The 20,481-nt window shown below is 44.5% G+C and overlaps 2 protein-coding genes across 6 annotated transcripts in view; one reads left to right on the top strand and one right to left on the bottom strand.

Annotated features, from left to right (window-relative positions):
* Window positions 1–5,516, bottom strand: part of NUMA1 (nuclear mitotic apparatus protein 1) — a 72,189-nt gene extending 66,673 nt beyond the window's left edge. Inside the window, exon 1 of the mRNA XM_042904330.1 lies at window positions 5,444–5,516. The gene's annotated coding sequence lies outside the window, so the exon portion shown is untranslated. The remainder of the gene's footprint in view (window positions 1–5,443) is intronic.
* A 225-nt stretch (window positions 5,517–5,741) lies between these two features.
* LRRC51 (leucine rich repeat containing 51) lies at window positions 5,742–20,364 on the top strand. 5 transcript variants are annotated; one of them, XM_042904345.1, is made up of 8 exons: window positions 5,835–5,885; window positions 9,920–9,965; window positions 12,423–12,505; window positions 13,166–13,303; window positions 17,967–18,172; window positions 19,352–19,500; window positions 19,768–19,941; window positions 20,181–20,364. In XM_042904345.1, exons 4-7 carry the CDS (start codon window positions 13,222–13,224, stop codon window positions 19,907–19,909), a joined length of 579 nt encoding a protein of 192 aa, XP_042760279.1. In that variant the 5' UTR covers window positions 5,835–5,885; window positions 9,920–9,965; window positions 12,423–12,505; window positions 13,166–13,221; the 3' UTR covers window positions 19,910–19,941; window positions 20,181–20,364. The 5 variants fall into 5 exon arrangements, with proteins under 5 accessions (XP_042760282.1, XP_042760280.1, XP_042760279.1 ...); XM_042904346.1 differs by lacking the exon at window positions 9,920–9,965 and having other exon boundaries at window positions 5,815–5,885; XM_042904347.1 differs by lacking the exon at window positions 9,920–9,965 and having other exon boundaries at window positions 5,868–5,885; window positions 12,443–12,505.
* The last annotated feature ends 117 nt before the right edge of the window (window positions 20,365–20,481 follow it).

Genomic DNA, 20,481 nt, shown 5'->3' with positions numbered 1-20,481 from the left:
CTTGGGTTGTGTTAGAAGACAACTCTGTGCCCCACTTTTAAAAAGCAAAGTCAGAGTCCACGCAGCTAAAGAATGAAACAACTGTGGTGAAAAGTCTAAAAGTCATATATCGTAGCAAATGTGAGGGAAGAACTACAGATGTTTAGTGAGGGAGAACACGAAAATGTGTTCAAATATATGCACACTTGTCATGCAGGTGAAGAGAAAAATGTATGTGTTCTGCAGGAAGACAAAACCAGAACTAGTGAGTAGAAATTACAGAAAGATAGAGTTCGGTTTGCCATAGGGAAAAACTTTCAGCATAGTAAGAAAGTTAAGAATGTGAGTTATGGAACCCAGAATGCTTGGATTAGAACACCAACTCCACTTACACTGTATGGCTTTGAATAGACTACTTAATTTATTTGTGTCTCAGTTTCCTTGCCTGTTAAAGGGAATAGTAATAATGACAGTATTTACCTCACAGAACTCTGGGAAGCAGTTCACGTAAAGCACTTAGAACAGAGCCTGCTCACAGTATATCCTGAAGAAAAAAACAATGTTAACTATTGCCATGACTGTTGATATAATAAATGAGATAACCTGAGAATCTTCCCACTAAATACACCTGGAAATGGTTAGAAAAATATAATAAACATCCTTTTAGAGTATGCCAATTAAGTTACTATCTCTCAGCTCCACACCTACCCTGTTACACTCTGCTCTGTGACACTGGGGCTTGGACTCCGCCAACCCTATCACACCTTTGCCAGCTGGCTCTGTAGGAGGTGCTAAAGGGAAAATGGAAGGCAGGAACTTCCTCCTTCGTATGGCCTGCTGTTTCTTGACAACAGCAGTTGGTTCCTTCCCACTTCTTGCTAAACTCCCAGAACCAGCCTCAATGCGCCCCCCTCAGAGGCACCAGCACCAGCTGGGCAGAACTCAACCAAACCTGGCTCCTCCAGGCCCTTCCTGCAAACACCTGAGAAACCAGCAGCACCAGGAGACGCCCTCTCCTCAGAGAATCAGGGCGTAGTTCCTCCAGATCCCTTCAGACTTACAGGATCTGAGAACTCCAACCTTTCTTCCCTTTGTTTTTTGGCCCTAGATGAAGTAGCTGCTTAATGCAGTTATTACATCAAAGATACCCTTTTTGCTTGTCCAGCCCTCCAGCAAGGCTTTAAACTAATTCCCTTTACTGAGTTCACTTTTAAAATAGCTATGTGTGGTTTCTATTTTCCTGACTGGATCCTGATACATAGATAAACTGAGCTCACAAGAAAGTAAGGAAGTCCCAGGAAAAGCGACCTGACAGCATAGCTATCCCAGCAGTGTAAAGAATTTATAACCATCTCTTTGTCCAGGAGACAGATTCTGAGCCTACAAAGAGCAGCTGAGATCCCTATACAAAGGCTAAGACATTCAATAAAGACAGACCAGGGGAAAAAAGTCTGTCCACAGGGAAATAAGGAAGATTGTCTTGCTCACCTAGTGAAGTGGGAGGAAAAAACCCTCCTAGGAATTCAAAACCATAGTCGTTTTGCGGCCTAAGCTCGTGGCCTGAAAATCTACAAGTAGAGAAAAATTACATACATTTTGGTCCCAGATTGGGACTAGCCATGAGTGCCCAACAGAAGCAACCACAAAGTTGCTCCAGAAGATATATGAATGGCCAATAAATATGTGAAAAGATGTTCAACATCATCAGTCATTAGAAAAATGCAAATTAAAACCACAGTGAGATACTACTACACCTCCATGAGAATGGCTAAAATTAAAAAGGCCGACCATACCAGGGTGCCTGAATGGCTCAGTCAGTTAAGCATCCAACTCTTGATTCCCCCTCAGGTCATGATCTCATGGTAGGTGGAACTGGGCCTCATGTCAGGCTCCATGCTAAGGGCATAGAGCCTGCTTGGGATTCTCTCTCTCCACCTCTCCCCTACTTGCACTGTCTCAAATAAAATAAACTTAAAAAAAAAAAAAAAAAGCCAACAATACCAAGTATTCGCAAGAATACGAAGCAAACAGAGCTCTCACATACTGCTTAAATGGTGTTACCACTTGAGAAAACTGGTAATTTCTTAAAAAATTAAACATATACCACCATACAACCCAGCCATTCCACTCTGAAAAGGAAAGTATACAAACACTCAAAGATTTATACATGAATGCGCATAGCAATTTCATTTATAACATCCAAAACCTGGAAACAACTCAAATGTCCATGAACAGTGAATAAGCAAAATTACCTGATACAACCATATAACAGAATACTACTAACAAATAACTGATATATGCAACTAAATGGATAAATCTCACATGCATTATGCTATGTGAAAGGAACTAAGCCCAAAAATACAACTGTATGATTTAACTTATATAAAATTCTAGGAAACACAAATTAATCTACAATAGTTCCTGAGCCAAGGTGAAGGGAAACACGGACTGTAAAGAAGCACACAGAAATTTTGGGGAGTGATGGTACTGCTCTATAATTTGATTGTGGCAGCTTTTGATAAGTGTATATACATCTTTCAAAACTTTTCACTACAAATAAAGTTTACTGTACATAAATTATCCATAAGCAAAGTTGACTTAGACTGAGGGACAGAGCACAGTGGGGGAGGGGCAGAGCAGAAATCTGAAGCTGGCTCCAGGCTCTGAGCTGTCAGCAGAGCCCGACACTGGATCGAACTCACCATGAGATCGTGACCTGAGCCAGAGTCGGACACTCAACCAACTGAGCCACCCAGCTGTCCCATGACCGCAAATTTTTTTATAAAACTTATGCAAGATATGAAATCCCAGACTGAGGAATCACTATAAACCCCCAGTAGGGTAAAATTAAATCCACACCATGTAATGAAACTGTAGAACACAAACAACATGGGAAGATCTTTAAAACAGAGAAAAATGCAGGTTACCTAAAAAAATGATAGTTAAATTGTGAACACATTCTCAAAAGTAACAAAAAAAGCCAGAATTTCAGTAAAATAACATTTTCAACATGCTGAAAGAAAATATTTGGAAGCCTAGTACCCAGCTAAACTATCAAGACTAAAGAGTAAATAGGGGCACCTGGGTGGCTTGGTCGGTTAATCGTCCGACTTCGGCTCAGGTCATGATCTCACGGTCCGTGGGTTCAAGCCACGCGTCGGGCTCTGTGCTGACGGCTAGGAGTCTGGAGCCTGTTTCAGATTCTGTGTCTCCCTCTCTCTGTGACCCTCCCCCGTTCATGCTCTGTCTCTCTGTCTCAAAAATAAATAAACATTAAAAAAAAAAAAAAGAGTAAATAAAGATGTTTCCCAGAAGAATGTTTACCACTAACTGACCCTCACTGAAGAAAACATCTGAAAGATACATTCATCTCTTTAACAAAAATGGAACAAAGTGCAAGAAAGAATTGTGACAAAACAAATAGTAAACATATAAGGGTAAGATGAAAAACTCACTGCAGCACAAAACATAATACTGTTGGGGAGCCTAGGTGGCTGAGCCGGTTAAGCACTGACTTCGGCTCAGGTCATGATCACACGGTTCATGAGTTCAAGCCCCACATCTGGCTCTGTGCTAACAGGTCAGAGCCTGAAGCCTGCTTTGGATCCTGTGTCTCCTCTCTCTGTGCCTCCCCCGCCCCTCTTTTTCTCTCTCTCTCTCTCTCAAAAATAAAATAAACATTAAAAAAAATTTTAACATAATGCTATTACAATACAGTAACAATTATTATCACTTAGAATTGTTCAATATTGAAATAGACTGCCTTTGGGAGTTGTCTCATTCTTGGAAGTGATCATTTTTGAGTTCAGACAACACCTTTTGAGAAGTTTGGTATACACTGGAGAAGAGGCTTAAATAAATGACCCCCAATATAGCTACTGACCACAGGGTGTTATCAATTAGACACAGCTGTCAAAACATTCCCTGATCAGTTCTGTGTAGCCACCTGTGGCAGGGCTTGCCCCTATCCTAACAGTTCTAGAATTCAAGTATTAGTTCAAAGCATTCTTCTCGCTCCCATATTCCATAAGTAAAGAAGAACACTCTAGATAGAAATGTTTCCTATATGAGCTTTCAGGTAATATCTTCTAGCTTTGGGGAAGTACAGCTTTGGCTTTTGATTAAGATTAAGGAATTACAATTAGTCATCATTTGCTTAAACTTGGGCCAAGAAAAGAGTACTTTAGGGGCTTTTACAGACAAGTACATGCTTCTTCCTCTAACGAGGAAATACCATACAGGAACAGAGAGGGAAGGAGTACATACACTAATCCCTGCTGACTGAAAGCTACCTTGCTTGATCTGAATGTTCCCTCCAGGTTCCCGTATATTCACAGCAGTAAAGATCTCCACAAGGTAGCCCCAATTCCCTTCCCAACAAGGTTTCTGCCCACCACAAAGTAACACACATGACGGTCCAGAACTTTGGAAAGACAGGACCAGGCAACAGACACCAGAGAGAGGAAAACACGGATCAAAGCAAGTATCACATTTTTAGAAGGCAGCCCCATTCCCCACAAAAAGAATACAGCAGTTCAAAAGCCACTAAATGAAGATGGGAAAGCCAGGCTCCTATTTCCTTTCAGTCCATGAAAGCTCATTCATTTCAAAGCATACATTAATGGCCATGACATGTCTCACTCATAGCTGTCTAGGCATCAGGATAAAGGGACAAAAGACACTGTCTCCACTCAGAAGGACAAACATGCAGACACTCTTCCAATGCAAGATGAGAAGTACTCTTCCAGAGGTAACGAAGAAGGCGCACCCAGAGGAGGGAGCATCAAGCCAATTAGGTTCTTTCCCACCCACAACCTTCACACACTTAGTCATAAATTTGTACTTTCTAAGATGTTTCCATGAAACAACCTACCTGATTTGACCCTAAGAACAACTCACACACAGCCCCCACACGGCCCCTCCCCCCCTCAAGCCAACCCTCAAACACCCCAGTACAGCCAACCACGCACTAGCTATGTAATCCTGGCCAAAAAAACATTATAAAATACCGCCGGTTCCCTATCTCTAATAAAGTATAACTGGAAAATTAGGAATATTAAAAAGATGATCCATATAAAGGGTGTGGCACAGTGTCTGAAACGTAGTTGGTGCTCTGAAAACGTTTACTACCAATATTACTACTGCTATTGTTAACAATAATAGGCGGAGACTTTCCTGGGACCTCTCGCTCACAAGCCTTTCAGGAACAGGCACTACCCCGCACCCCGGTCGTCCTCAGGCAAAATTCCACGGACACACCCCCAAACAGACCCTCCCACTATGCACGCCGGCACCTCCCCTCGGAACAGGCGCCCCTCCTCACACACCTCACCCCCGATAAATCTCCCCAGAGTAGGTTACGAAGGAGGCTCTCGGCTCGCACCCGCCTCTCCAGCACCCCCTCCAGCACCGCATCCCTGCGGGCGCCCAGACCGAACAGCAGCCGCGGGCCCGCGCCGGTTACCTGGCCGCGCGCTCCCGCAGCGCCTCACGGTCCCCCGGGATCGTCTTCGTTGCGGACTCGCGCCAGCGCTCCGAGCGCACAATTAGTTTAAACTATGGCCCCGCCCCCTCGCACCACCCTCTGATTGGCCCCAGTCGGCTGGAGTTTCACGCAAGGGCACGCTTCAGGACCCGGGAAAAGGAAGTGTGAAGACCACTGGGAAGAGAGAAGCGGTGTCACTACTTCCGGAAGCCGGCCGCGACTTGAAAGCAAAGAAAACCACAAATCCCAGCACCGCCCGCGGCTTCGGAGGCCCGCCCCCCGGCGAACTACAACTCCCGGTAGGCATCAGGAAGCACTTTCGGCGCTTAGCCGAGTCGCGGTGGCGAAGGTAGTTACTATGGAGTTGGGCTGAGTAAGCAAGGGGTAGTGGGACGCCGAGCTGGAGGGAAAGCAACAGCGGGTGAGTCGGGCGGGAAAACAGGAAATTCACTCAAAGGAACAATTCGCTCTCTATAGAGAGGAGAGGAACACACAGAAAGATTAAGGAATTTCCTTTCTCGGGGACCTGAGATACCCCCGCACACACCCTTTACCCCTTTAACAACAAACAAGACACAACGTCCATATGGAATAGACTGGAGCGGGGAGGGGAGGAAAGGGCGCCGAGATACATACCCATACAGATTTACAGATTTGGGGGCGCTTAAGAACATCCCCCATCACAAACCTGGGTCCCCGCTCCCCAATACGAATGCTTCAAATCCCTGACACTGGGAGATCTGAAACGCCCTCAGAAAATGGGTTGATTTTTCCTTTGATGAACTGAGACCTCTTCAGGACATGAGTAAACTACAGGCCCTAATACTGGAGCTGTATGAGGCTTGAAGTGTCTCTTTCCTTACAAGCAGGAAAATCCTAGAATACAGCCTCCTTCTGAGTCAGCAGCATCTTCCCACACAAAGTCATGGGGGGGGGGGGGGGAGGGTCCTGTCCCTAAATTATCTCTTCTCTCTTTACCTCCACTATGGTCTGTTTCTCGGAGCTCTACTGTTAGAGTTTCATTCCTTTTACAGTCTTCATGATGGATTACCTTCGGCAACTTACCAGCACTTTCACATCCAGTCTCTTTTGAATTTTGTGAGTCAAGGATATTTATTCCCATTTTACAGATTGGAAAACTGAAACCCAAAGAGGAGCAGTAACTTGCCTGAGGCCACACAAGTCAGTGACAGCTAAGACTAGATAGATCCCCAGTTCTCCAACTTCCAGCTGGAGTAGATTGAACTGCCTCAGAGAAAAGAAGCCTTTATGGCCTACATTGGGGTATTTACACTTCAGGCAGAATGAGTCCAAATCTTCCTTGAGAGCTTAAATGGGGAAAAGGAACTAGAAAGATGGAAGACAATGGGAATCAAACAGATTTAACAAAACTAAACAGGAAATTATCTGGCTAATGCAACATCCACATCTGATGCTGCCATGAATAGCTGGCTTCTGGCTGGCTTCTAGGTGGCTGGTCCACTTACTATCTTACAGTCCCTCCAGGCTTGGTTCTAGGCCCACTTCACACTGCCGTATTCTCTTTGGTATTCTAATCCACCTCATTCACCACCTGTACACAGATGTACACAAGTATGTGCCCCCAGCCCAGCACTCATCTCTAAGCTCCAGGTCTGTCTAGCCAATTGCTTCTTCCAACATCTTCGTGTATCTCACAGACAATCCAAACTCAACACATCTGCAACTGATCATCTCTATGTACTCCAAGCCTGGATTTCTTACCATGTTCTCACCTCTGTCCAACATTATGGAAGCCAAAAACCCAAGAGTTATCCTTAATACAACTTCTATTTCGCATCCATCTCAAAGTTCTGTCAGCTTTACTTTTTAAATAGGACTTCTCTCTGGTCCTAGCTACCATCACATCCTTCCTGCCTTCCTTCCCAGCCATTTTGCATGCTGCAGCCAGAGTAGTCCTTCAAACCACAAATGTGATTTTGTTCACTCCCCCCAGCACCATTTAAAAATATACCTGTGCCTTCCTATTGGTCTTAGCATCAAGCAACATCTCAGCCAGGCTCCTGTCTACGTCTCCAGCCCCCAGTCTAATATATATCCTTCCCTTTCTCCTCTCTAGTTATATAGCATTCTTTGAGGTCTTCAACGTTGATTTCCAGGTAATCTTTCACCATAGAGCTTTTGCACATGCTGTTTTTTCTGCCTGGAATGTTCATCTTTTCTCCCTGCTATAATTTATACTTATCCTTCAGTTTTCTCAATCACTTCTTTGGAAGGTCTTCTCTGACTGCTCAGACCAGGGTCAAATCCTTCAATTATACAAGCTCATGTCCCTCTCCGTTATAGTATTATTACTGTTGCATTTTTTTAATTTTTTTAAATGCTTGTTTTTGAGAGAAGAGAGAGAATGAGTGGAGGAGGGGCAGAGAAGGGAAGAAACAGAGGATCTGAAATGGGCTCTGTGCTGACAGCAGAGAGCCCGATGTGAAGCTCAAACTAACAGACCATGAGATCATGACCTGAGATGAAGTCAGATGCTTAACCAACTGAGCCACCCAGGTGCCCTGCAATTTTTTTAAGTGTTTATTATTTAGAGAGAGCGCACATCCATGCACAGGGGAGGGACAGAGAGAGAGAGGGAGAGAAAGAATTCCAAGCAGGCTTCATGCTATCAGTGCAGAGCCCTATGAGGGGTGCAAACCCATGAACTGTGAGATCATGTCCTGAGCCAAAATCAAGAGCCAGATGCTTAACCGACTAAGCCACCCAGGCGACCCATCGTTGTTATGATTTTTACATATTGATTAAGCACCTACTACTTGCCACCACTTTGGCACATGAGAAAAACATGGTTCCTGCCCTGGTGGAGTTTATGGACATACAGATGGTAAACAGATAATCTTAGGAGTGCTACCATGGCAGTAAGTATACGAGTCCAGAAGAGAAGTTCCACATCCAGATTGGGGCGTATATACAGGCTCAAAAGGTGATACCTGAACTGAGCCATAAAGAAGTAGCAAGGCAAAAGGAGAGAGAAACTGTATTCCAAGCAGAGGAAGGTAGATGTGTGGCAACCCAGTGGCAGGTGCAAGGAACTTAATTCAAGTAGGTGTATTAGCTGGGCTGCAGAATTAGAGATGAGGAGAAGCGATGGCAGTAGAGAGGTAGGCAGGAGCTAGGTTGAATCTTGGACTTCCCTATGGCACCTGGAAGTATAACCTCCCACTAGAGTATGTGGTAGACTTTTCATGCCATTCTTTGACTTTTCTTCCACCTGTAGTCCATGACCAGAAACCCTCTCTAGGCCAGGCCATTTAGTCTCTTATCAGATCTCATCTGATTATTCCCAAAGCTTCTTATGCCATTGTATTGCTACTTACCTGAGAGGGAAGGAATAGGCTATCAACAAATCAAACTCCAATTGTTGTAATTTCCAGAAACTGAAAACAAATTTCCATCAACCTAGGATTGGTTAAAGTTAAATTAAGTAAATAAAGTAGGATACACACAAATTCTGTGAAATACTCTACAGTTATTAAAAGGGTGAGAGTCTACAACATTTTTTAAGCTTATTTATTTTGAAAGAGAGAGAGTGGGGGGGAGAGAGAGAGAGAGAGAGAGAGAGAGAGAGAGAGAGAATATCCCAAGTAGGCTCCACGCTGTCAGTGCAGAGCCCAATGCAGGACTCAATTTCATGAAGCATGAGATCATGACTTGAGCTGGAACCAAGAGTCAGATGCTTAACAGACTGAGCCACCCAGGCACCCATAGAGTCTACAATAATTTAAAGAGAAAAAAATACATTGTTAGCTAACACTACAAGGACAACCATATTTCAGTATAAAATGAGTATGCATCAAATCAGTATGCATCAAATCATAGACTTTTAGTTTCTACTTGATGTACTTCTCTATGTTGTTTGACTTTATTCAGCTATCATGTTAACTTTTAAAATTAAAGATAAAAGATATTTCTAGTTTGGAAGAGAAAAATTCCAAAACAAGACAAGTATTCCTCTAAAACTGTCATTTGTCAAGTTAACCTGGATAAATGAGGAAGGCACTGTGATCTGACTGGTTATGAGGCAGAATAGCAGCTGGGAAAGACAGACTCCAAAAACGCAGCCACTGAAGTGAGCAAGGCAGCCTCAGGTTTTTGTCAGTTTGGGTATACCTACCCAGCAGCCAGATTTACCATGTGACACCTGAAGACGCAATTCATTTCTTCCTTCATTTTTCCATTATCCATTTGTTCATCAAGCCTTTAGTGAATACCCATTCTTTGCTAGGCTCAGTGCAGAGTAATGGTGGGAAGAGAGAAAGAAGTCTGATTTCTGTCCCTGCCCTTGAGCTTACAAGGAAGGAATAGGAAGTAGTTTATAAAGAAATGTACAGAGAATACAACTGCTTCAATGTATTAAGCACCTGCTGCAGGACATAAAACAGCACTCAAAATAGGTTTGTCTCCATTTTACAGATGAGGAAACAGGCTGCGATAAAATTTTGTTCAAAGTATAATACAGGTATGTATCAGTTAGCTATTGCTGTATGGCAAACTATCCAAAACCATACTTTAAAACATATAGCTTAAAACAATACACATTTATTATTGCTTCCAAGTCTTTCAGTCAGCTATGTTTCTTCTGGTCTTGGCTCAGCTCATTAATGTGTCTGCAGGCACCTGTGGGTTGTGTGACTATCCTGAACTTGACTTGGTATAAGCTGGCTATTGGCTAGTCTAGGATGGCCTCAGGTGGGAACACTAGCTCTCTGCATGTATCTCACCTGCACGTTTCTCACATCCCTCCAGTAGGCTAGCCATTTTCTCTTGGCACAGGTAAAGAGCAAGAGGGCATGCCCTCTCTTTAAGCTTCTGTTAGTTTCATATCTACCAACATCCCATTGGTCAAGGCAAGTCATATGGCTGAGCCCAGCATGAAAGTGGATAGAACTACAGAGTTACAGGGCAAAAAGGACAGATACAAGGAAGACCATGAATAGGAACAATCAAGGGAATCAATCTATAGGACACATTGATCAATTTTTTTCTGGAAAGACAGGCTTCATCAGAGGGTACACTAGGCTTGGGAACTGAAACATGATTAACATTCACTAAATAGGCAGCTATTTCTTAGAACTTGATGTGGGCTGGTTTGCCACAATCGATGGAATCCTAGCAGGCTTTTCTGTGCCCATGACAGACAGGGTTCTGTTATTTACTATCTTGGCTTCATTCCTTCTGGTCAGGTACAGGGCAGCAGCCATTCCACAAATGTTGGCAGAATTGAATCGACTTTCTTACTGTGAATGAGGTGTGGACTGAAATAGCTGAACCTGGGAGCCAATTGTTAGAAAGAACAGCTTAGCATCAACACTCCCAAAACAGAAATCCTTGTATTTGGCAGTTTCTCATTCATTCCTCCCACAAATATTTCTCGAGCGCCTGTTGTAAGCCAGGTTCTGTGTCAGATGATGAACAAAATTTAGTGCCAGCTCACAGCCTGGGCTACTATTTAAATGGAGAAGAGTAATAACCCTCTCCACCTGGCAATTTACCTAACTACTTGGGGCCCCATGTTTAATACTAACGCATCCAGAAAAATGCATCAGGAGCTGGTGCAACACAAAATTCTGAGTGAGGTTCTCAATGGTCAAGGAAACTAATGACAAAATTCTGCCCTTAAATATTCTAAGCTAAAATCCACGTCCAGTAGTGCAGAACTCTGGGGTCCCAACCCAGGACTTTGAGAAAATTATCCAATCTCTCAAAGGCATCGAACCTGTTGTAGGTGCTCAAGTGGAATGGGCTTCTCTGTCTCAGTGAGAACACAAGCCAGGTTCCTGTGTCTGGAAAAACATGTGTTCTTTGCTGTCTGTCTGTTGATTTGATACCTAAAAGATTCTGGTCTCCCTAATCAACAGTCTGTGCCCACCAGGCCAGTTCCAATTTAACAAGAGAATTCAGCTGTGAAGTGACTCAAGGTGGCACTTCCACGAAGCTCAGTTGAGACTGCTGCTTTTTGAGAGGAAGACATCATTCAGTTTCCATTCTTCTACACATGTGAAATCACCAAAAAAAGGAATTTACTTGAACTGTATTAAGTTGAATTATAAGCTATCAAGTCCATGGTTTTTAAGGGAAATTTCATTTTAAGAGAATGCACAGATTTCATTTTCTGCGTAAAACCTGTTTGCTTCTTTGAATCAAATGATAACTCCATATCCTAAGGTTTCCCTTTTTTACTTTGGCTGCCAGGAATTTCAGAGATAACATAGGCCGTTTCCTAATTGTTAGATACATCTCTCTCCTTTCTTCTTTAATTTGCCTTCTAACCTTTCTCTTCCATGTTTCCATTTGCCACTAGTCATCCGTGGCTGTTGAGCACTTGACAGGTAGCATGTCCACACCAGGATGTGCTATGTTAAGTGTAAAATGTCTCAATTATTAATATCAATTATATGTTGAATATTTTGGATATATTGGATTAAATAGATTAAGCTTCATCTGTTTCTCTTGACTTTTCATGGCTACTAGAAAATTTTAAACTATACACTTGAAAAAAATTATGTATGTGGCCTGCATTTGCAGTGTTCATTATATTTCAGTTGAACAGCTCTGTTCCGTAAATCATCCCGTTTTATGCATGTATTGTTGTAAACTACCTCAAATCCTTCTGGAAAGCAGATGAAGTATAGTAACTGCAAAGGCGATGATGGCAGTGGAAGCAATGAGGAAGGGGAGGCTGACTGGGATGTGCACTCGTTGGTCTATTTGTCTTTTGTTTGTATGTGTCACATTCAAACCCCCTTGGTATAAAGTGTGTTCAGCTCTCTTCTTCCCAGGTGAGTAGTATTCTCATGGCTCTCTCCAGTCTCTTGAAAATTTCTCTGTTTGAGTTCATTGGAATTGGAAAGGATCTAATAAAACAATTCACACCACATTGTAAATGACTGATAACACTGTGTTCACCCCTCTCAAGGGGTATTTCCATTTTAACAGGGAACAATCCCTGAACCCAAAGGAATGAATCCCTAATGGTGGAGTTTCAGGCATCAGTGACAGGTGAGTGACTGAAGTAGACTCTGGTTTTATGTGTATGTGTTTATATACATATGACTGTATTCGGGATGTGGCTGAAAATAGAGTCTATTGAAAGGAAATGGGGCTGACAGACATAGGGTCTATGGAAAGGAAATGGGGCTGACAGACAAGCTGAGCAGAGGTAACAAGTCCCCAGCTGGTCAGATTGCAAAGGGCTGTCAGACACCTGATCCAATGCAGGTGCTCAGGAGTTTGTTAAGCAATAGAATAGCCCAGTTGATGTCACCAGAGTGTAGGTACCAAGACAGCCTCCATGGTAACTACTATGGAGTAGCACAAAGCGGGGCTCAGAGTAGGATGCAGGAGGCTATGATTGCAGTCCACACTGACTCATTGGCTTAACTTTCAGCAAGTGCTTTCATCCTGGGGTCTCAGTTTCTTTGTGTAGAAAGAGAAATGGGTGTTACAATTATCAATGAGCTCTAAGGGATGTAAAAGTTCTCTGAGAAGTAGGAAGGTGCCCTACAAATGCAAGGAACCATGCTTAATATCTTAAAATAGAAATGCAGCCAGGCAAGCCTTGAGTGGTAGAGGATAGAAAGGAAGGGTGGAAGGCTATGGGGATACCAGAAGGCCTATGCCCCTTGTACCTGCAACACCCGTCCTTCTCTGTCCTCCCAGGCTGAACCCGGACGCCCAGGGCCAGTGCTTACACCTGACAAACGATGGCCTGAGCTATGAGCAAAGAGGACTATATGAACACTTCAGTGCAAGAGCCCCCTCTTGACTACTCCTTCCGAAGCATCCATATGATCCAAGGTCAGCCCACAGAGTACAGCACTCCACTCACCATAGCAACAGGCTGGGTATGGTCCCCAGGGAGAAACCAGTCTTCTACTTAAAAGCCTAAATTCCTGTATGCTTGCAATTTTGTTGTTTTGGGGAGGAGTAGGGGTAGGGAGGTGGTAGGAAGAGGTGGTAGGAGTGGGAGGGATAATTGATCCTCTTTGAAAGAAGCCAGCCTACAACAGTAAAGTCAGGTGGAAGAAAATTGGGAAACCAGTCTATCAGCCAATGGTTTTATTCTCCTGTTTTTACCTGAAGAGACGAAAAGACTAATGAAAACACAAGCAGAACCCTCTCTCCTCTAAGGACACAAGCCTATTCTGATCACTGGTAAAACATGCAAGGTCTCGTTATTAACAATGGGCATGTTTCCAGTTTAAATATTTATTGACAAATATCTTATATTCATTCCAGTCATATCCAAGTTTATTCAATCATCACCCACACTTATTTCAGGTTTCAGCACTGCCCATGCTCATTCCCATTTTGTTATTCAATGTCCTTGTAAATAGGTGGCTCATACTCTTCAGGAAGGGACAGAAAGAGAGAGAGAGAGACAGAGAGAGAGAGAGAGAGAGAGACAGAGAGAGAGAATCATATTCTCAGGAGAATATGCTTCTTCCCAAGGGAATTCTGCTGTCCCTAGACTTTACCATCTGCCCTCACAGAATACATGCTGGCACCCACATATCCTAGCCCCAGTATCTGGCTTTGGTTTTCTCACATAGGCAATTGGTGACTAATTTTAAGCTCAGAAAAAAGGCAAATAGTTATCCAGGAGGTACTAGCCTTGGCTTGTGTTTAGGGCACTACTGGGCTCCCACCAGACACAGTGGTAACTCATGTTCTGTCATGGACATACACTCACCTACCATGATCTTTATTGGGCACTGTATCACTCTTAATTGATATAGTCTGTGTTTCACAAGGGTTTGAGCTGTAATGGTCATGTACAAGATAGCTGAGGTGACAAATAAGGGAATAGCTGAGTGGGGAATAGCTTTGTCCTCTACGGAACCCTCAGAATAAGGGGACAATCTACTACAACCAAGAATAACCACACAGCACAAACCATGATCTGTACAGATGCCCTTTCATTGAATCACTAATATTTACTGAGCACCTATTTAGTAAGCACATGTGTATACACACATGCCAGGCATTGTGCTCCTTGCTGTGTGTTGTAAGGAGGAGAAAAAGACAGGTGCATCCAAGCCCCAAAGGCCCTCTGGTTCCACAGAACTTGTGGAAAGAGTTTAGGAGTACTTGATAAACTATTTGCTTGAAGTAATCGATAGATGGATTATAGACTCTGAAATGGCAGGGACTTTAGACCACATCCAACCCAAAGTCCTCTAACTTCTGCTCGCTCGTGAACCTACAGTGGTAAGGGAGTCCCCTATGACACCCACTTACCAACCCCTCCCATTATGAGGTGAGGAATGATGCAAAGAAGTTATCATCAAACTAGCTCCCACCCTCTAGGGACACGTGGAAAAGTTGCACAGCAATCTTTCAGAGATATGAAGACAGGATCACATTTTCCCCAGTCTTCCTGGGGCTGAACACTCCACAGTTCTTTGGGCACTGATATTTGTGATCTGTTTTCCAGACCTGCCTTGGCCTACTCTGAACAAGGCAGCTTCAACAGATCCTCAAGCAGTGCACTACCCTGGTGGAGTCTAAGGGAACAGAAGTATGTAGCAGCGGGATACCCCATTCCACCCTTGATACCAGCAGCCCCAATAGGAGCCTCACGTTTTAGGCAGCACAGTCCTGCTAGTGGCTAATTCTGAGCTAGAGATCAGCCCATGCTTGGTGGCATTCCTCAAGCTGCTGCCTCATCAGACTGGATGCTAATCCATATGGGTTTATTTTAACCCTTTTATTCAGCTGTGTCATTTCATTGGGGGTTCTTGGGATATGGTGGTGGGGAGGGGACAGGATAAGGAGTTTATTCATGAGCTGGAGCACTCTGCTCCAGTGCCCTTCTGCCACCTCCCCCCAACTTCCTGCTCACTCCAGCATTAAGGCAGAGAGCCATCTGGTGGATGCTGCTGGATGTGCAGCAGAGGAGGAGAGGAAGTTAACACTGGGAGGAGGGGATGGGAAGGGAGGAAGCATGTCCAGTGAGAGTTGAGGGGAGTGACAACAGCTGGCCAGGCTCAGCAAACCCTAAATATTTACTTCCCCTGAGGCAGGTTTTGACAAGTAATGAAGGGCTTAGGGAGAACAGGAAAAATGTAGTCACCTCAGCCATAGCTGGTATCTGGTTCTGGCTCTGCCACCATGAATTTGGGCAGGGCCCATCCTTTCTTTGACCTCATTTGTCAAAACGTGAATGGGGGCCTATACAGATGGATTGTAAAATTACTGTGTTCCCTGTTCTCTCTCCTCCTTAACCAAACTTTCTGAGGGTGTTGTTTACACTACCTGCTTAGATTTCCTGAACCGTCCCTTCACCCTTGAACTCAGTCCAATCTAGCTTCTGTCCCCAGGCCCTCGTCATTTCATTGAAATAGTCCTCACCAAGGTCACAAGGAGCTTCTGAGTTGCCGAAATTAGTTTTCAGGCCTTATCTCCCGAAACTCCCGCTTATAAACTATGGATTCCCCAAGCATCTGTAAAATTATCTTCTCGAGGTTCTCCCTCCGATTATTCATAACTATTTAATAGACTCCCCTTCCTCCTTGTCCCTTCTCTCTACCCTCACTCGTGTGGAATCTCATCTATTTCTCTAACTTGTACACCTTCTATGCTAATGATTCTCATCTCTTTCCTGAGCATCAGGCTTTCATATTCAGCTGCTTACTTGGCTTCTCCACCTTTTTGTGCTACAGGAACCTCAGACACACACCAAGGCCAAGCCTTCCAACCCCAGTTTCTGTCTTTCTAATTCCTTATCATTCACACAAACAAGAAACTGGGCACTACCCTTGATTATTCTTCTACTCTTAACATCCAATCAATCATCAAGTCATGCTGATTTTCTGTTCCACTTCATCTCTTGTCTGGATGACTGAAAGAGCCACATCGGTCCTCAGTCCCATCCACTCCCTTTAATCCATACTCCACACTAAAGCTTCAGAATGATCTTTTTGTAGGGCACCTGGGTGGCTCAGTTAAGCGTCCGACTCTTGACTTCAGCTCAGTAAAATCATAGCTCTTGTTATCAGGCACCAACTGTGCCTTGTACTGAGTTCTTTTGTGGAAGAGGTAGCTAAACTACAGCACTGATTTTTCATGAACTCAGGCTCAAATTTTAAGAAATAAAATATCTTATCTAGGATCCCTATCTTACAGTTCATGAGTTCAAGCCCCACACCCGACTGTGCACTGACAATGCAGAGTCTGCTTGGGATTCTCACTCTCTCCCTCCCTCTCTTTAGTAGTATCTCACATAGTATCTCTCTCTCAAAATAAATAAATAAATAAAAAAAAAAAAAAGAATGAGGGGCTCCTGGGTGGCTCAGTTGGTAAAGCATCCAACTTTGGCTCAGGTCATGATCTATGGTTCCTGGGTTCAAGCCCTGCATTGGGCTTCCCACTGACAGTGTGGAGCCTCCTTGGGATTCTCTCTCCCTCTCTCTCTCTCTCTCTCTGCCCCTCCCCATTTGCATGTGTTCACTCTCTCTCAAAAATAAACTTAAAAAAAAAAAAAAGATCTTCTACATTGAAAGATTTGAATCACCTCATTTGCTTAAACCCTCCACTGGCTTCCCATTGCCCACAGGATAAAGTCCAAAACACTCAGCCTGGCATTCAAAGCTCCTTGTCTTTTTCCTCCTTGCCCACCTTGTGCAGCACATGCCCATATATACACACTGTTCCACACCTCATGCCTCTTCTCCTGTCATGCTGTTCTCACCCTTTCCACCCTTTACTTGGTTAATGTCTCCTGATCCACTGAGTTCCATCGCAGGTTTCAACTTCCCTAAGTTCCCAGATTATGTTAGGAGCCCCACTTCATAGTTCTGTTGCTGTTACATTGCCAACATTGCCAACAACATTGATGTTGTTTTCATCTTGCTGGTATGAGCTCCTCCAAGGCACAAACAACTGCTTCATCCCTGCCCTGTTACTCATACAGAGTTTGGCATAGACCATCTCTCATTTTGTTTACTGCTATATATCCAGTATCTGGCACATACACAGTTGCTCAATATTAACGCGAGAAAGAGGACATCAGAATGTGTTGTACTTTAGTGAATGCTATGGGCTCCACCAGCGGATAAGTCTAGATTTTGTGCTGTCATCTCGGTTCAAGCCTGACAATTCTGGGTTCTTAACTTCCACAAAATTAAGAGTGATTTTGCCTCCCTCAACCCCTCAAACAGGGGTGGTACACAAAGGACCCAATGATATGATAGACATGAGGGGACCATGTGACCCAAACCAAGAGTTTGGGATGGGAAGTCTTTGACCCTCAGTCCAAGCTTATTTGGATTCCTGGGGTCTATGGGACAGGGTCCTGGACTGACCATTGGTAGAGTCATACTAGACTCAAGCATGGAGCTATGGTCCTGCCAGCCCCTCCAGCTATAGCTTAGGCTGTAAATCCGCCCAGCTCTGTCCCTTCCCAATGCTAAGACAGAAAAGCAAAGATGATAACCCAAGTCTTACTTTGTCCCCACAGATCTGACAAGCGAGGAGCCAAGAACAGGGCTACGACCACTAAGGCACTCAAAGTCAGGGAAGTCACTGACCCAGTCCCTGTGGCTGAACAACAATGTCCTCAATGACCTGAAAGATTTCAGCCATGTGGTTTCACTGCTTCTGGAGCATCCAGAGAACTTGGCCTGGATTGATCTATCCTTCAACGACCTGACTTCAATTGACCCTGTGAGTACCCAGCCCTGAGAGTCCAGTCAGGATGGGCCTGATCCCACCTTTTCTAGCTCCCAGCTTCTCTACTTCCCACATATTATCAAAGAAGTAATGAGGCAGTGTGGTACGGTACAAAGTACATGGCTGTGGGCTCAGAGAGATGTAGGTTCAAATCCTAGATCTTACTGTGTGATTTTGAGCAAGACACCCAACCTTTCAAAATGTCAGCATCCCTGTCTGAAAAAATGGAGAGCATATGCCAGCATCATAAAGGTTTTGTAAGGATTAAATGAGAATTATGAAAAACAACTGGAACATAGCAGGCTGCACTAAAATCACAGCTCTTGTTATCTGGCACCCCCTGTGCCTTGTGCTGAGTTATTTTGTGGAAGAAATAGCTAGACTGCAGCACTGATCTTCCATGAACTCACACTCAAATTTTAAGAAATAAACAGAACTGGGGGTGCCTGGGTGGCTCAGTTGGTTGGGTGTCCGACTTCGGCTCAGGTCATGATCTCGCGGTCCGTGAGTTCGAGCCCCGCATCGGGCTCTGGGCTGACAGCTCAGAGCCTGGAGCCTGTTTCGGATTCTGTGTCTCCCTCTCTCTCTGACCCTCCCCTGCTCATGCTCTGTCTCTCTCTGTCTCAAAAATAAATAAATGTTATAAAAAAAAAAAAAAAAAAAAAGAAATAAACAGAACTGGCCCTGTCTTGTCCAGGATCCCTATCAGAGGGAAAGCAGCTAGAGAATGACTTGGTAACTATTCCCCAGGTGTAGAGATCCCAATTTAACTACTATTTGAAAGCTTCTCTTTTGTACCTAGCATGATGTTCTGTACCCCTGTCCCCTGTTGTGAAAGAATCTTAAATCACTAAAGCTGAAAAGGCCTTCAGTGTAGGGCCAGCTAAGGCTCAAGGAGAGGCAGGAGAGCCCAGGCACCTGGCAAGTCAGTGGCTATGCTAGGAACCAGGATCATATCTCCTGCACCTTAGATCATAGCTCTGTGTCAATGTGTGTTAGCCCTTCAAAGCTAAATGAAAAGTAGGTTGGAGTCGTCTGCAGTGGCTGCAGCGGAATGGCATAGACTGGAAATCAAGTTGTTTCTCAAACTTTTCCTTCTCTGCCCACAAGCCAGTCCTGAGCACAGATCCAGGACCCTGTCCATTCTGGCTTTCGGTTTCCTTCCCTCAACAGGTCCTGACAACTTTCTTCAACCTCAGTGTCCTCTATCTCCATGGCAACAGCATCCAGCGCCTGGGAGAAGTGAACAAGCTGGCTGTCCTCCCTCGACTCCGGAGCCTGACACTCCATGGGAACCCCATAGAGGAAGAGAAGGGGTATAGGTGAGCGCCCTGCCCCTGGGCTGGGCTCCTCTGAGGGGGAAAGGAGGTGGGAAGCTAAGAAGTCCAACACCATTATTCTGCCATGCTGGGACAGGGAAAGGAGTAGAGACCTTTAGGCATTTCTTGCCTATCAGGAGAAACTCTGTCATCCCCCAAATTATACTTAAGTTCCTCCATTCCTTGCAATTAGGGGAGATAGTGGCAACTGGTGGAGGGGGAAGGAGGTTCTGGTGCAGGGCTGGCCCCCAGCCTGAGTCTTCCCCACAGGCAATATGTGCTGTGCACCCTGCCCCGTATCACCACATTCGACTTCAGCGGGGTCACCAAGGCAGACCGCACCACAGCTGAAGTGTGGAAGCGCATGAACATCAAGCCCAAGAAGGTCCGGATCAAGCAGAATGCACTCTGAGGTTCTCAGGCCCCAGCAGTCCTGAGAGGATGGTCAGTTTGGTTTAACAATAAACGATTTGAGCAGTTGAGCAGGTGCGAAGTCACCTGTGTCATGTAAAAACGTCCTCCAACTCAGGCACTTGTCAGTAGCTCCAGTGTTATTTGGCTGAAAGAGGGAGGCAGTGGAGGAAAAGGCCTGTTGCAACACCTGGGACACGGGGGACCTGGGTTTACTGGTATGTCCTTGGGAGACTTACCTCTCTGAGCCCTTTCTTTACTCTTCCATTCAGACATGCTGGGGTTAGAGCTGTTTCACAGAGTGCCAAGTTTCTGTGGAGATCCCTCAGAGAAGACGACAGGCTGTGATCTTTGAACCCCCCACTTCGATCAGATCAGGGTATTTCTGCTCTGTCTTACATGTTGGGATTCTGCTTGAGATTTCATTTGATAAAGGGAATCTTCTGCTTGAAAACACTGGCTTGCTGGCTCCATATCAAGTATTCTTGGTCTGCCTTTATCCCCCAACCCTGGGCTTGTTGGTAATTCCACTGAATTTGAGGCAGGGCCCCAACAGCGAGAGCTGCCTCAGAT

Source organism: Panthera leo, chromosome D1 (genome assembly GCF_018350215.1).
Source record: "Panthera leo isolate Ple1 chromosome D1, P.leo_Ple1_pat1.1, whole genome shotgun sequence".
Taxonomy (NCBI): Eukaryota; Metazoa; Chordata; class Mammalia; order Carnivora; family Felidae; genus Panthera; species Panthera leo.
The sequence above is the reverse complement of the archived record's forward strand: the minus strand, read 5'-3'. Positions and strand labels throughout refer to the sequence as shown.

Excerpts from the sequence above, each read along its gene's own strand:
- LRRC51 (XM_042904348.1), top strand. The coding sequence starts at position 13,222 with ATGAGCAAAGAGGACTATATGAACACTTCAGTGCAAGAGCCCCCTCTT. Across the intron at positions 18,173-19,351 it reads ACCTGACTTCAATTGACCCT|GTCCTGACAACTTTCTTCAA; the intron begins GTGAGTACCCAG and ends TTCCCTCAACAG. Across the intron at positions 19,501-19,767 it reads GAGGAAGAGAAGGGGTATAG|GCAATATGTGCTGTGCACCC; the intron begins GTGAGCGCCCTG and ends TCTTCCCCACAG.